Here is a 14,479-nt window from a genome sequence, read left to right on the forward strand (position 1 = left end):
CTCCTTTGTAGAGTTAAGGTTGCCACAGCTCTTGCAGAAAAACCAGGTTCTTGGTTGGAAGAGATGCCTCTGGAAGTCTCCAGACCAACCTTCTGATGAAAGCAGGGTAGACCAGCTTAGCTACCAATTTGCTCAACCAAGTTTTCAAAACCTTCAAAAGATGGAGATTTGCTTTCTGGGTTGCTGCAGCACTCTTTGCTGAAGACCACCCTCCTAATATTCAGTTTGCACCTTCAAAGCTGCAGTCTGGGGTTACCTCCCCTTGTTATCTGCCACTAATGAACAAGATCTCTGCAAAAGCCCCTCCAACAGTTGCAGGCTGATACACCTGGGTTTTATATGAAAGACAATAAGCAGCTTCAAAAATCACAGCCCCTTTTCAATGCCCTCCATCAATCTCATCCATCTTCACAGAGGCTTTCAATCTATTTTCTAACCTGTTGCTCCATCAGTATTAACCATCTCCTCTCCCACACTGTGAATGAGCACGAAAAGGCAAGAAAAGCTTTTGCTTGTGAAAAACAACTGAAGATCAAGCCCATACCTTAAACTTTTCTGCATCTACTTACCAGATGACAAGCTTTAGCAGCTCTTTTAATGTGAGAAACAAATCCCTTTTTCTTTGTAAAGGTAATTACTCAAGACAGATGTTAACACATTCAACTCTTGCCTAGCAAGCATGAAGGATAATTGCTTTGTGTGTGGGGGGGTGGGGGGGAAGAAAGCTTCCAACCTTTATTTACTTTACCTGTGAATAAAAAGCTTTATAAATCTTGGTTTTGGGAAAAAGTGCAATCATCAAAAAGTTGTCTCGGGTATGGAATTCAATTGGTAGATGAGCAAGCAAGGAGCTTTTGAAGTCTACAAAGAGAGTAGCAACAACGCCAGTCGAATCCTAGAAAAGGAAGAAACAAGACAATTTGTAATGAACAGTTATTAAAGTGAGAACAAAGCTTAAAATGTTAAACAGTGCGTACCAAGAAACAAAAGATAAAGTCACAGCTGACACTCATAAAGCTCTTAACGTGTCAGCTTCCATAGGAGTGGTGTGGAACACTAGAATTACCTGCAGCCACTTGCAGAACTTCTCAGTTTCTACCTTGCAGCTATTAGCAATATCATATACTTTAAAAGAAAGCATCTGAGATTGTGTGTGGATGTTTTTAAGGGTTCAAAGCTTGCAGGAACACACACAAAACACTTCAGTTTTAATATCTATTTCATCCTACAAAAGCTAGAATTTGAGGCCTGCTGAAGCATTTACAGCAGAGCCACCCTTATCTCACAGAGTCAGAGAATCACCAAAGTTGGAAAAGACCTCTAAGAGCATCCAGTCCAACTGCCCCACCTATGACCAATATTCCCCGCTAAGCCATGTCTCTCAGTTCAACTTCTAAACGTTTCTTGATTACCTCTATATCCATCCATCTCCTTTGATCAAGAGAAGTGGGTGAAGAGCTCTCCTTACTGATTTTAAAGGAAAGCCCAAACTGGGGAACATTTACACAAGAATTGGTATCAATTCAGTGACATCTGCAAACAGGCTCTCTACCCTGTGCTGACTTAGGGATTAATTACACCCTTTGCTGACTCGGGGATTAACTATAAAAGTCACCTCCTGAAGTCATTGAGATTATTGAACAACAACAGAAAGGCATTCTAGGAGAATAATTTCTCTTAAGAGAAAATGGGCCCACAGATCCAGATTTGGATTCTGCAAAGTAATGAAGATTTCATGAAGAGCAACTAAAAGGCAAACTCACACGCTGCAATCTGCATGTGAAATGCCCAATCTAAGTATCACTTCACAGTATTTATTCACTTGATGACTAACGACCAAAACGAATATTGGATTCAGGTACTTACAAGCATCAACACTTGGTCTTAAACAAACTAAGCATTTATTCTCTAAGATTTATACAATTAGGATGCCTTGCTAAAATTCACTGAGATGCTGAACGTCTATAGAAGAAAAAGAACTAAACTTGGAAGTTTGGAGACTGGGGGACAGAGTAGACTGCTGGAATTTTTGTTTTATTTAATATACCCTTTAGGATGGCTGGTATTACATTAGAACAGAGCAGAGCGATGCTTCACATCCCAGGAAACCAGAGATTGTGTTTGGCTCTCACAAGATTCTGTGAAGACTGGAACAGGGTGTTATCTGCTTTCAACCTTCACAGTAGAGCAATGTGAGCAATCTGCCCTGCCCTCCAGTGCTGGATGTCTATGATCCCCAATGAGTCCAGTAGCGTAGTTGGCAGCTAGGTGCTCATGCTCCCAGAACAGAGAAGCTTACAACACGTTAGAGGCAGAAATACAAACTTTACCAAGTCAGGGAAAGAAGCATCTCACAGGCATCATGAGACAGCTGCTAAGTGACCGTACTTTGCATCACTTCAATTCTTTGTATCTTTTATTTTAATCCAGGCGTTTAATTACCCTCTACTTTCCATCAATGCTGTTGTCACAATAACTTGAAGAAAAAGCATGCTAACAATTACCCTTCTTCTCCTGACACTTCTCAACATTTAAGCTCTCCACCCTTGCATTACGCCAAGTCAGTTGAACAATAAAATGCTCCCTGTCAAGGTTTAGCTTTACACAAAAATCTGGCACCAGCTCAAGAATGATAGCCAGGCACCATAAATAGCAAGTTTTATGAAAGTGAGTGTCTTGAATCAAACAATAGAAGGAAGGTCAGTGTTAAAATAGCTTCTTAAACTACCACGGGGCAAGCAATACGATGTACAAGACAAGGCAGCTAAGGTAAGAGTCTCTCCACCGTTTTGAATAACACACTTTTATTGTATTTTACTGTTTTCCTCCATTATACGATGAAATGGAGGCTACACAATGCCTTCTGGAGGTCACTAAACAAAAGTGCAAAGCTGCACCTGAAGAATACAGAAATTAAAGGAAACATGAGGGGTGCTTAAGAAACAATAACCTACCCAAATAATCTCTTTTCCATCCGAGAGAAGCAACAGTTAAGGCAGCATGTCTGCCTTGAAGAGGAAAGCAAAAAGCTAAGCTGTAGTCATTAACCTAACTCTTAATTTCCACAAACTGTTAGCATGGCAAGTTAGCAAACTAAGTAGAGAGATATAAATTGCTCATAGGAATGGCAGAAGTATGTGCCTCACAGCGTGTCCTTTAGCACCATCACTTGGCATGTGCACAGTCAAAAGCAGCACAGTCCTTCTGTCTCATCTCTCAGCCTGGAAAACACAGAGCAGTCTCTCCCTGCACCCTGTCAGTTACACGACGCCCTACGACATGAGACAGACGCTCTTGTGACCCCTGGAGATAAGGAGCACACTGTCACCAATGTTTGCTTGAAGGTTAAATATCTTTTGAACAGAATGCAGCATTTCACCCTCTGATACAGCACAGGATTTCACAGTGTTTTCAGCTCCTCTGCCTGGTCTGTACGGCCACAAGGTGTTTTACAAATGCTACATCCAGCTTTTTTCATTAAAGAGCAATTTTACACAGTTAAAACATTGTCTATTAACTCACCCTAATAGAAAATCCTCTCTTCTTTAAAGCTTCGCAGACCAATAATTGGCTTAGTTAACCAATGCTAAAGCTACATTGGGTTAAAAAGGAGCACGGTGATCATTTAGTTTCAAACCCTCTGCTATGTGCAGGGTCACCAACCAGCAGCCCAGGCTGCCCAGAGCCACATCCAGCCTGGAGATATATTTGGAGATATAAGAGGCAACTGACGTTGAACACTTTGCATCAGTACCCTCAAACTAAGGCAAAAACTCAACTTAAAAGTTTATGATAGAAGGAACATACAAAAACACTCACCCCATCATACAGAGTAATGGAACTGATATGGTCCTTTGAAATGGAAATGCTGCCGTGGTGGGGATCGCAGAACAGAATGCCGTCTGAGAAGAAGTACAATTTGCCTGCAATTTGAATGGGGGAAAAAGAAGTAACTTAGAGATATATCAAACTCAATGCACGCTGTGCACGCGCTGCCATAAATGCTTTATCGCTGCCCTAGATTCACAACAACAGTGTCAGGATGGCCAAGCGGTCTAAGGCGCTGCGTTCAGGTCGCAGTCTCCCCTGGAGGCGTGGGTTCGAATCCCACTTCTGACAAGTTGTTTTCCTCAATGGGTCCCAGCACCCCGCTCTGTTTGAGCACTAGCTGGCCTACAGAACCTCCTCTCTAACGCTATTTATGCTGGAGTTCTGAGACAACTTTCTGCACCAGCAATTTTCCTGCACGCAACTGATCAAGCTGCAGCCAAGGAGACAGAACTCATTTATCTCCTTTTTTTCATGTCAGTCTTACAGACTGATTTCTAGCAGCTGGGAAGACAAGCAGCAGCAAGGCTCAACAGCTTCATGGATAAAAAGCCAGCTCCATCAAGGCCCTAGAAACTGATATAGCAAATAGCTTGTGTCTGGCTGGCATAGGGAGGATGTAGGAATAAGTTAGGGCTGCTCACTGGATGTCTTCTACCAGTGCTACATTGCATTAAAAGCAGGACCACATCCCATAAAGGGAAGCACATGATACAGCCAAATGGAAAGGTTATCTCATTTGATAGAGCAGCACCATTCAGAGCTATGCTCTAAGAAAAAGCAAAGCTGAGCAGCAGAACAGCTACGAGATAACTTGACTGTACACCCAGCTCAATCTATCAAATAGCAGTTAGGAGAAACAATGAAGAATTAGACCATTTTTCTCTTGAAATGGTAACTCTGAGCTGTTCAAAACAGTTTTTTTGTTGTTGCTGTTTTTGTTATTATTAAGCCATAACATCGAGAAGAGCTTGATACGACTCGAGTCACAATGTTTAGGTAGCGATTCTATCAGTCACCTAAGTAGCAGAGTCTGTCGGCTATAAACACAGCTGTTTTAGAGTGAAGCTTTCAGTTAACGCTAAAGCTGCATTGGAAAGATGACTAATATAACACACTGCTATTCCAAGTAGGGCAATACTACCAACATGAATTCAAGATCTGAGTTCAGGGCAAGTAAAACGGAGACAAAGCTCAGGTGTCGACAAATCCACCACGTTGTTCAAGACACCAGAAAGCTGCATGTAATGAAAGTGATGGGGAGAGGGAGAAGAAAGGCAAAATCCAGCACTTGGGATAGTGATTTTTATCAGATCTCATTGAACATCACAGGCTGTGTATTCTATGAGGAAAACAGGCAGAGAAACCAGATTTAGTTCTTTCATGGAAGCGTTTTCCTTTTTTAAGATAGGAAGCCAAAAAGAACAGTAATTAATCCAAACGAATAGGGCCTCTTCTAACACTAAAGGCAGTCAAAGGAACAACTCGATGTGCTACGTATGTATTTTTCATGAGTCATCAATCACAGAAGCAACAGCTTAATTGGGAAGAGTGATTGACTCACCCTGCAAAAACACAGCATGGATGTATTAACATGACAAAGAAAAGGGTTAACAGCCTGCTTTTTTTTTTACATGACTTTTCATGGTGATGTAAAGCTTATTATAGCAAGGCACAATTGGTAGAGAGATGTGTGCCCGTGCCAGCACCTTTTTCCACCTAACCTTTCCTATCTACATGGCTGCAACCCCAGCAGGGCTCCAACAGGAGCAGAGCAAACTGCACTGCACATGAAAGGGAATGGCATCGAGTTGATTTTCACTTGACACCTAAGGAAATATCTCGCTTGTTGAAGTGTTACACAACGGTCTTTCTATCACCTACTTATAACCCTCCACCCCAAGAGTTATGGAAACATTTCAGTTAAATGTACCAAAAAAAGGGGTAAAAGTCCACAGCTCGAGTGGGGTAGACAGTACTCACAAAGCAAAAATTCACTGTTCAGCCTTCTGATTTTACTGAGTGAGCCTGCACAGCCAGCAGTGGGCTGCAAAACTGCTAAGTATGTTATTCTGTATTAACCTTCCTCTTAAAATGCTTAGAATGAAAAATCAATCCTGTCATGTGAAAGCTGCTGTTTAATTGCCTCGTGTGTCGTTTATCCTCAGCAGTCACCTTCTGTAGCTTTTCTCACTTTCATTTCTGTAGCTGAGTATTTTCTCCCAAAGACTGTCAGCTTATACTAAGCACTTTGATTTCAAATAGTAGTCACTGTTACAACTGCTGTACATCCACACTGTGACAGCAGTACCTTCTCTGGACAGAGGAACATAGGAGTGTTATGCCCTAATATACCACAAATCAAAACATTTATTCTGCTCTGAGTTTTGTGAGAGCAAAGCCAGGGATATTAAAGCAATGAATGTGAAGAGAGGGCAAATCCAGTTCTTCAGAGTTGTCTTTAGTCATATTATTGGGATATTTCTACATCTTAAAGAAAAAGGTACGCTGTGTTCAAGCCTGGGTTGGATGGAGCCCTGAGAAACCTGGTCTGGTATTACATGTGGAGCTTGGTGGTGGGGGGGGGTTGGAGCTTCATGATTATTGGGGTCCCTTCCAAGCCAATCTATTCTATGCTACAAACAGACACCAGATTTGTGAATCCCAACATGTGTGCATCTCTCATACTTCAAAACACACCAAAAAGTGGGCTGGTGCTGCAGGCAACTAAAAACCACACTCACCTTCTGCAGGCATGGCCTGTGGGTTGCTAGAATAAATATAAGCTCCATCATCTCCAGTAAGTAAAGTGCCCAGAAAAGATTTGTCTTCCTAAACAGGAAAAACAAACAGTATTATCAAAGACCGCATCACGGAGTAGAACTCAGATAGAAATATTTTCTTATGGTTTTACTTCAAGAACTTTTAAACAGCAGCTGTCAGAACTTTGCGAGAGTAGTGAAAGACACAGCATGTCAAGAGCTTAATTTCTAAAAGCACCACCCGGGGCCATTTGGTTTTGCCAATAGCTATTAACTTGCAAGTTATTGTCACAACCACAAGGCAAAGCTTTTTGTTTTTAGATTGTCAATCTACTGAACTTAAAGTATACGCTACAAGAAAATAAATCTATTTGTAATGAAGATTCTTGGAAGCCGCAAATTAAACCAGAAATGTGAAACTTGTGTGGTTTAAGATGTTCCCAGATCCTAAATTCTTTTATTTTTCATACTGCTTGAAGTGTTTTCCTTTAGACATTTTAGCATCCTAATTAAGTTATAAGAAAGTTGCATGTAGAGCGGCTCTGAGGTTTGGTTTTGTCGTCATTCTTCTTTTGGAACACAAGAAGCCCATGGGTAATGCTTAGTGAGACTCCCATGCAATCTCAGCCTTACTAAATCTTTGTGCTCTTGTGTTTTGTCATCCCTTCAATGAAAGCAAACCACCAACCTGTACATATGATATATTTACTTCTTCTGTAGGTCAGGGTTTGAAAAGCACAAGATAGAACAGACAGCTCTGACATAGAAGAGGAATAAGATGCATATTTGATGCCAACTTTACTAGCAAAGTTTCTAGAATATCAGTTCTTGAGAAAAGTAATCTCATTAATTTAACTGAAGTGTTTAATTTTACCTTCAATATTAGCTGGGCCTTTTCAGACAGTTTCACATCGCTATCTTCGACCTGTAGCCAGAAAACATTCCCATTTGTGCAGTGAGTAGATAAAGTCAGGTTAATTTAAAATGCAAAGCATTCAAGAAGGTTCGGGGGAAAAAAAAGACCACAGTTAAAAGTCCAGAGACAAAACTGCTTCAAAGACAGCCCTGTGATTTTCAATACCACAGGACTGAAGTAGTTCTTTGAGATATATTCAAGGGGATATTCCCCATTAAATTCTCCCACGTGGACTAAAATTGTGTTGCACAGACACACAGGAGATCATCCTATTCAGTCTTTTTAAACACACTATTATTAAAGTGGTTCAGAAGTAGGGATTGCCAACATGGTGTCATCCATCTTCTGAACATTCATAATGTCAGAGGAAATATCTCTCTAGCAGTTCCTACAGTAGAGGTCAAAAAGCAGACCTTGAAGTAGAGGCAGACACCGAATTGACCTTAAGTGCCCCCACAATAAGCAGATTTCTCTTAAGTTACACCTTTTTGCCTTCTCATGGCTCAGAATTGAAGCAGTGGCGAAAAGGATTTAAACTTGTAATGAGTGGAAACAGCAGCCTGTGATTCTATGATTCTGTTTCCACTTAGAAGTTACACGCTCCTTATCCAAACAAAAAAACCAAAGCATCACAGAATTCTGTTTCAATGCATGGGTTCTATACATTCCCCTCCATATATCCATACATTTAAAACGAGTTTTCAGTTGTCAATTCGTATTTACAGACAAAAATTGGAACAAGTTTTTGCATACTGACCAGCCAAGATGCGTATCGCGGGATAGCTGCGGTCAGTATTATGTGGCTGGTTTCTGATTTAATACTGCCATCTGCAGGGAAGTAAATGGAAAGCAGAGTAGTATACACCGTCCATATACTTCAGACTGTTTAATGTTAACAACTGGAAATTCCTCTGTAGAACACAAATTTCCTCATTATGACTCATTTTGTAAATGAGGTTTTCCCAGTGGAGCAGCTCCCAGTCTTCCTGTGTAGTAACACAACCAGAACCACTATACGATACCAAAAGGAACCCTGGTGTACCTCTTACCACAGGCAGCTTTTCAGCTATTTGCTACCCCTTTCTAGCTCACAGTATGGCCTAAGATACAGGTTTTCCCCCCCAATTCCTGCCTGCAATCCATCCCAAACTGCAGTCAAAGACTTCTATTTGAAGATGGACTACACAGTTCTAACCAATATATTCATAATAGTAGTTTTTTACAACGATATGCTTCCTCCTCTGCTCTCTTTCCTACCAAAGGCATCATCCCATCTCACACAGTTAAAAACCTCACAGCATATCTGGATACAAGAATTCATAGATGTTATCCAGACTACCTTAATAACTATGCTTCTCTGAGATGGGTAAACAGTCTGAGAAACACACACTTGGTAAAGCTATCACTCAATGCTCTGTATTTTAAACCAAGATTATTCCAAAACCAAGTGAGGGAGTATGACTGTTTATGAGGGTGGACAGCGATAGGCCAAGGGGGGATGGTTTGAAACTGAGTCAGGGGAAGCTTAGGTTAGATATTAGGAGGAAGATTTTCACCCAGAGGGTGGTGACGCACTGGAACAGGTTGCCCAAGGAGGCTGTGGATGCCACATCCCTGCAGGCATTCAAGGCCAGGCTGGATGTGGCTCTGGGCAGCCTGGTCTGCTGGTTGGCAACCCTGCAAATGGCAGAGGGGTTGAAACCAAATGATCATTGTGGTCCTTTTCTACCCAGGCCATTCTGTGACCATATCACTTTGTTTCATTTTAGCCTCCCAGCAAAAAGCAAGTGAAATTAAAGCATATCGTATAAGAGTGTAACAGAGTGATGAAAGTGAGCCACAGCAACAAACATTCACTGAGACTGAAGGAAATTCGGGAAGGTTACTACACTTGGATTCTGTCACCCCAGCCCTATCACAGGACAAGGCAGCTACAAAACCAAAGACATTTCAGTGAGCTCAGAGAAACTGACTTGACAAAAGACAATCATTACTACAAGCTAAAACATTTAGATCTTTTCTAAACCTAGATTAGATGTAATCTAAACCTATGTTTAGATTAACATAGGTTAATTAACATCCATCAGAAGCCACTTTGCTACTCCTCAGCAAGAAAGTTCAGAGTATGACAATGTCAGCATTAAAATTCCAACTACTTACCTTTCTCTTTTACTTGTATCTGTGATGTTAGGAATGACTCTGAAAAGACAACAGATCCCAAGCACCCTCTTCCTGTGAGCAAGTCTGGAATGTCAAACACCATCATAGACGCCTGTAGCAATCAAACAGTTGGACAGGAAAGGAAGAGAAAGCAGAACTTGAAATATTTCAAGGGAAGCAGCAGATCCTGTGTATTTTTTACTTCCTTCAACACAACGCTTTTATTTTGAAATGGAAAGATAGAGATTTTAACTGTATGTTAACATTTTAATCCAAATTACACCATCTGACTTCACATTCAAAGTCCATCTTATCTCAGGTTCAGCATCTCAAATTATCTCCACCCAGAAGAGCCACTCAAGCTCTGTTTTCTAATAGAAATGTATAAGGCAGATATTAAACAGCTTACTTACTGTTTTAATCAAACTCAGGCTATCCTCATTATTTAATGGAGTAACTCTAGAACAAAAAGGATAATTAAACATTTAATGACTGATCATTTTGAGTGACTTTATGACAGACAGTAAAACTGTTTCATCTTAACATATGCTCTTATTTGTGTAGGCCATTTTAGTTAATTAGACAATATGAGGATCAAAAAGCACAACCTTGTAAGGTTAAACAAGTTAAAAGCACTATTTTAAATGGAAACTCATGATGTGCTCGTGCTGCTTCTACTGATTAATGGAGTAAATAAAAATATTCTGCTCACTTGTTTAATTATTTTTAAGATGTTTCTAAGATTTGATGGGCTTGGAGATAGAAACGCATTCAACTGACCCCAACAAAAAAGCAATTGGGGCATCTGGTACAAAATAATCAACTGCAATGGTTTTTCAGTCTCCAAAAAGGAACAATGAACTCATTGGATTAAACAAAACCCACAAACTTAGTCTATTAAGACACTCATTAATAACAAGAAATGATACAAACCTTCCGTGATTATTCACAGCCTGAATTTGAAAAGCAACTTTGGAGCTGTAGAACAAAAAGCAGTAACAGATTAATAATTGCTGGAGTGACTAAATAAACAAAGTACTTATCATGATTGTAAAAGGTTTTGAACGCATTAGGAAGTCTCAAAATTCACCGATCATGCAAATTTAATTAACATTGTGTCTATTTTTTTCTCCCCCAAAGCTAACACACACAATTTGTAGATCAACAAGTACTTGAAAATCCTTACCGCAATGCAGCTTTCATTTGTGTTAGATGCAGGCTGTCCATCACAGACATCAGCATCTGCTCTGCTGCCTCCTTAGCCTGAAAAAAGGAAATTGGGAATAAAACACCTTTTCCTGTGCTTCAACATTCCAGCAACTGCAAAAGCACCTGTAACATACTCAGAGACCACACAGCAAGAAATAATACACAGAAGCACCCAGAGAAATTTGTTCACAACTCTAATTTTTCTCACTATAAAGTAAGGAAAACTCATGAAAGATAAAAAACAACTGTAAAATAGTAAGATACTCTGATGTTTCTCTAACAGAAAGCCTGGTTGGAAGCCACAATATTAACCTTAATTATGTTATTATGCAGCTGATTGAAATGTTTCGTGAAATATTTTGGGGACGGGGGGGTGTTTGGATGTAATCTTACATTGCAAGTAATCCAAATCAACAATGACAACATACAGAATCAGTGCTTCATTTACCTTGGATTCAGTGGAAGTTTTAGCATAGCACTCAATGCCAGCAAGCACAGCCTCTACAACAGCAGTATATATTTGCGACAACAGCATACTGAAGAGAAATACAAACACAGCATTTACTAGATGGATAGAATTTGGTTTCTTCCACTGTTCAAAAGGAACATTTTTATATAGTGTTAGCAGTCTTTCAGTACAGGGGGACTGTAAAAAAGGAGGGGGCAGACTCTTTAGCAGGGTCTGTTGTGATAGGACATGGGGAAACGGTTTCAGACAAGAAAAGGGGAGATTTAGACTGGATATAAAGAAAAAGTTCCTTCCTAAAAGGGCAGTGAAGCACTGGCACAGGTTGTCTAGGGAGGTGGTAGACATCCCATCCCTGGAGACAGCCAAGATCAGACTGGACAGGGCTCTGAACACCTGATAGAGATGTAGGTGGCCCTGTTCACTGCAAGGGACTTGGACCAGCTGACTTCTAGAGGTCCCTTCCAACTCACACTCAGTCACTTAATGATTCTCCAATTCCTCTTAACACACAACTCCCTCATGTGGAACCAGTCCTCATTCAAATGATTATAGATGCAGCTTGTGCTAAATATCTCAGCTTGAAGAAAAAAAATGAGCAAAAACTGGTATTGCTCAAAGTGTAGAATATCTTGACAAGAAACCCTTGGCAAAAACGTAGCCCTGCTCTCATCAGTCGAGGAAAAAAGACGTCTTATTCTTGACTTCCACTGGGATTGTGTTGAAGATCACACCATAAATATTCAAACAAAATAGAATGGTAGCCCCACATTCTGCAAAAAGCAGACTGGTAAATAGAAGGAACCAACTTTGGAGACTGTCTCCTTCTGGAGATTGTCAAGCAAAAGACAAATCTACAATGAGCCAGTCACCACCTTTAGAAAACATCTAAATAAAGCTTAGGCCAATTCTCTTTGGAGTGAATACTACACTGAACGAAATAAAGATTATGTGAACCCAACTAAGAACCATCGGCCCCTTGTCTTGCAGCTAAGCTGAAAGAGCATCAGCTTTTTGTCTTGGTTCCAAGTTGGAAAAGAAAGATGAAGAGGTCAACAACACATCCCTACTTCTGCTAACCTATACTCTTCTGCAACTGCTATGAGGGAAGGATGGAGGGGGAAAAGAAAGAAAACAATACAGCATTTAAGCCTATGCAAAGCATTTCTGAAGGATGGGAAAAAAGCACCTGAAGCTCCCAAGCATGACCCAATATGAAGACACCTCAGAATGCACCAAAACTTGCCCAGACAGACACTCATAAATTCAAACAACCCCTATTAGAGGTACTGTTCTTCTAACCTCATCCTTCAGAACAGTTCCAAGAAATCATCTCACAAGGGGCTGCAATTCGAACTAATCTTCTGCCCATATTAAAATGGTAACATTAAAAGCAAAAAGATGTGCTGGCTCCCTCCAACACACCTTTTCTTTCTTGCTAAAATGAGGTTCCTGAAAATATCCTAACCAGTAAGGAGGAAGAAGTTTCTATGGCAAGACCTGGTTTGTTAAGACTGTCAGCAGTCCCAAAGTAGATTATCTACTGTCTTCTATGGAAGAAAAGCAGGAATCAGTGTGGATAGATCACGTTACCTTCTAAAGGTCAAAGTCTCTGAAAGCTTTGTAGCTTACAAAATATATATATATAAACATATACAAAAGCAGAAGTTTACTTTCCACTCAACGTGTTTGTAAAGGACACAAAATGAGAAGGCTTGGCTGACATGCCAAGGGGTGGTCCTGCCATCCAGAGCGACTTTAGAAGTTTGCTAATACTGTCTTTCATGTTTCATTGTGGAGGTGATGGGATGTCACACCACGTAACAATTCCTGTTTTGCTCATTAGCAACCTTTGCAACCTTCTCACACTCATGCTCTTCTAAATAAAAACGTAGCTCTGAAAATGCCAACAGCCACTGCTGACTAAAAGGGGTTTGACCTACAGCAACAAAACTGAAAGAGCAAAGAAGAGTTAAGGAATAAAGTTGGCATCTTACACTTGTTCAGGTTTCTTGTGTACCTCGTTGTCGTTTCCTGTAAAGAAAGAAAAGTTTATTCTGAGCACTTTTGGAAGGCATTTACACAAAACCTCTTGGACACATGCAGTTCTGCTGTATATTCTTTGTGTAATCATCCAATGCTTTATGTAATATCAACTTGTTTGTAGATTCAAAGATCAAAGCACAGATGAACTCATCTCAGTAGAGCCTGTACATACAGGGGCAAGAATTAAGACCTGTACTCCCAGCACAGCTCCGCTGGGTCAGAACAAAGATGACTCTCATGCTGTGTCCTGTCTCCTAGAGTTGCTATTACTGCAAGTCTAGGAAAAAGCATGACTAGCACAGATACATGCTACAGTTTTTTCGGTCTTTCGCATCTCTTACCACCTTCTCTTCTAACACTTTCTGAGCTGGATACAATTTGGAGGGGTATACTAACACTAAAGAGACTGAATTTACCTGAAGATCCCTCCATAGACTCCAAGCTAATTTTAAATTCTTTTTGTTTAGCTTGTTTTTATTAGGGAAGATTAATATTACAAGTGTATTCAACCATAGAAAGATGAGTGAAAATGACTCAAGGAATTCCCTATTTCTCCAAAGATCCTTGGTTTGTCCCTCCACTTTTGCCCTCTGTGAAAAACCCACATAATCAATCACTGAACAAAGACCACATGGCCTATCATTCATAAAGGAATCAAAGCCAACTTTTAATAACTGGAACTCTTAAATAATCAAAGGGAGGTACTACCTTAGAATATCAGTTGGTATGCTTAATGTACTTACCCAGGAAAGGAATGTGAGTGGTTCCAAAAAAATAGGTCCTTGAACATGCCAGAGGTCCCTTTGGAGATACACACTGCACTACCTAGTGGTCAGTATTAATGAGACATTAATGAGACTTCAGCGAAATAAAGAATTGGTGTAATACTTAACAATAAACTAAGTTCCCCTTAAGTATTCTAACAACTGATATACTACAGGAAGCGTACAACACAGACTTCACTGGTTTAAAGAGAGCTACTTACGTTTTCAAAGGTAAATTTCATTTTTGACTTGACCTGAACGATTCAAAGGCTTTGGAAGGGAGATGAGCTCTGACTTCCATAAGTGTTAAGAATGCGTTTTCAACTTC

General features: G+C 40.3%; 1 protein-coding gene and 1 non-coding gene across 3 annotated transcripts in view; one reads left to right on the plus strand and one right to left on the minus strand.

Moving 5' to 3' along the window:
- C4H20orf194 (chromosome 4 C20orf194 homolog) overlaps nt 1-14,479 on the minus strand; it is a 59,859-nt gene that overhangs the window by 24,106 nt on the left and 21,274 nt on the right. For both annotated transcript variants that reach the window (XM_015862980.2, XM_015862981.2), the window contains exons 11-22: nt 14,131-14,212; nt 13,339-13,375; nt 11,324-11,411; nt 10,853-10,929; nt 10,600-10,644; nt 10,080-10,125; nt 9,667-9,778; nt 8,264-8,334; nt 7,465-7,515; nt 6,573-6,660; nt 3,820-3,923; nt 749-895 (exon numbers count right to left, since the gene is read on the minus strand). In XM_015862980.2, coding sequence (XP_015718466.1) covers nt 749-895; nt 3,820-3,923; nt 6,573-6,660; nt 7,465-7,515; nt 8,264-8,334; nt 9,667-9,778; nt 10,080-10,125; nt 10,600-10,644; nt 10,853-10,929; nt 11,324-11,411; nt 13,339-13,375; nt 14,131-14,212 — 948 coding nt within the window. The remainder of the gene's footprint in view (nt 1-748; nt 896-3,819; nt 3,924-6,572; nt 6,661-7,464; nt 7,516-8,263; nt 8,335-9,666; nt 9,779-10,079; nt 10,126-10,599; nt 10,645-10,852; nt 10,930-11,323; nt 11,412-13,338; nt 13,376-14,130; nt 14,213-14,479) is intronic.
- Nucleotides 4,037-4,119, plus strand: TRNAL-CAG. Its single transcript has one exon. It is a non-coding gene; the product is annotated as a tRNA-Leu (tRNA).

The sequence above is a fragment of the Coturnix japonica genome, chromosome 4, assembly GCF_001577835.2.
Source record: "Coturnix japonica isolate 7356 chromosome 4, Coturnix japonica 2.1, whole genome shotgun sequence".
NCBI lineage: Eukaryota > Metazoa > Chordata > Aves > Galliformes > Phasianidae > Coturnix > Coturnix japonica.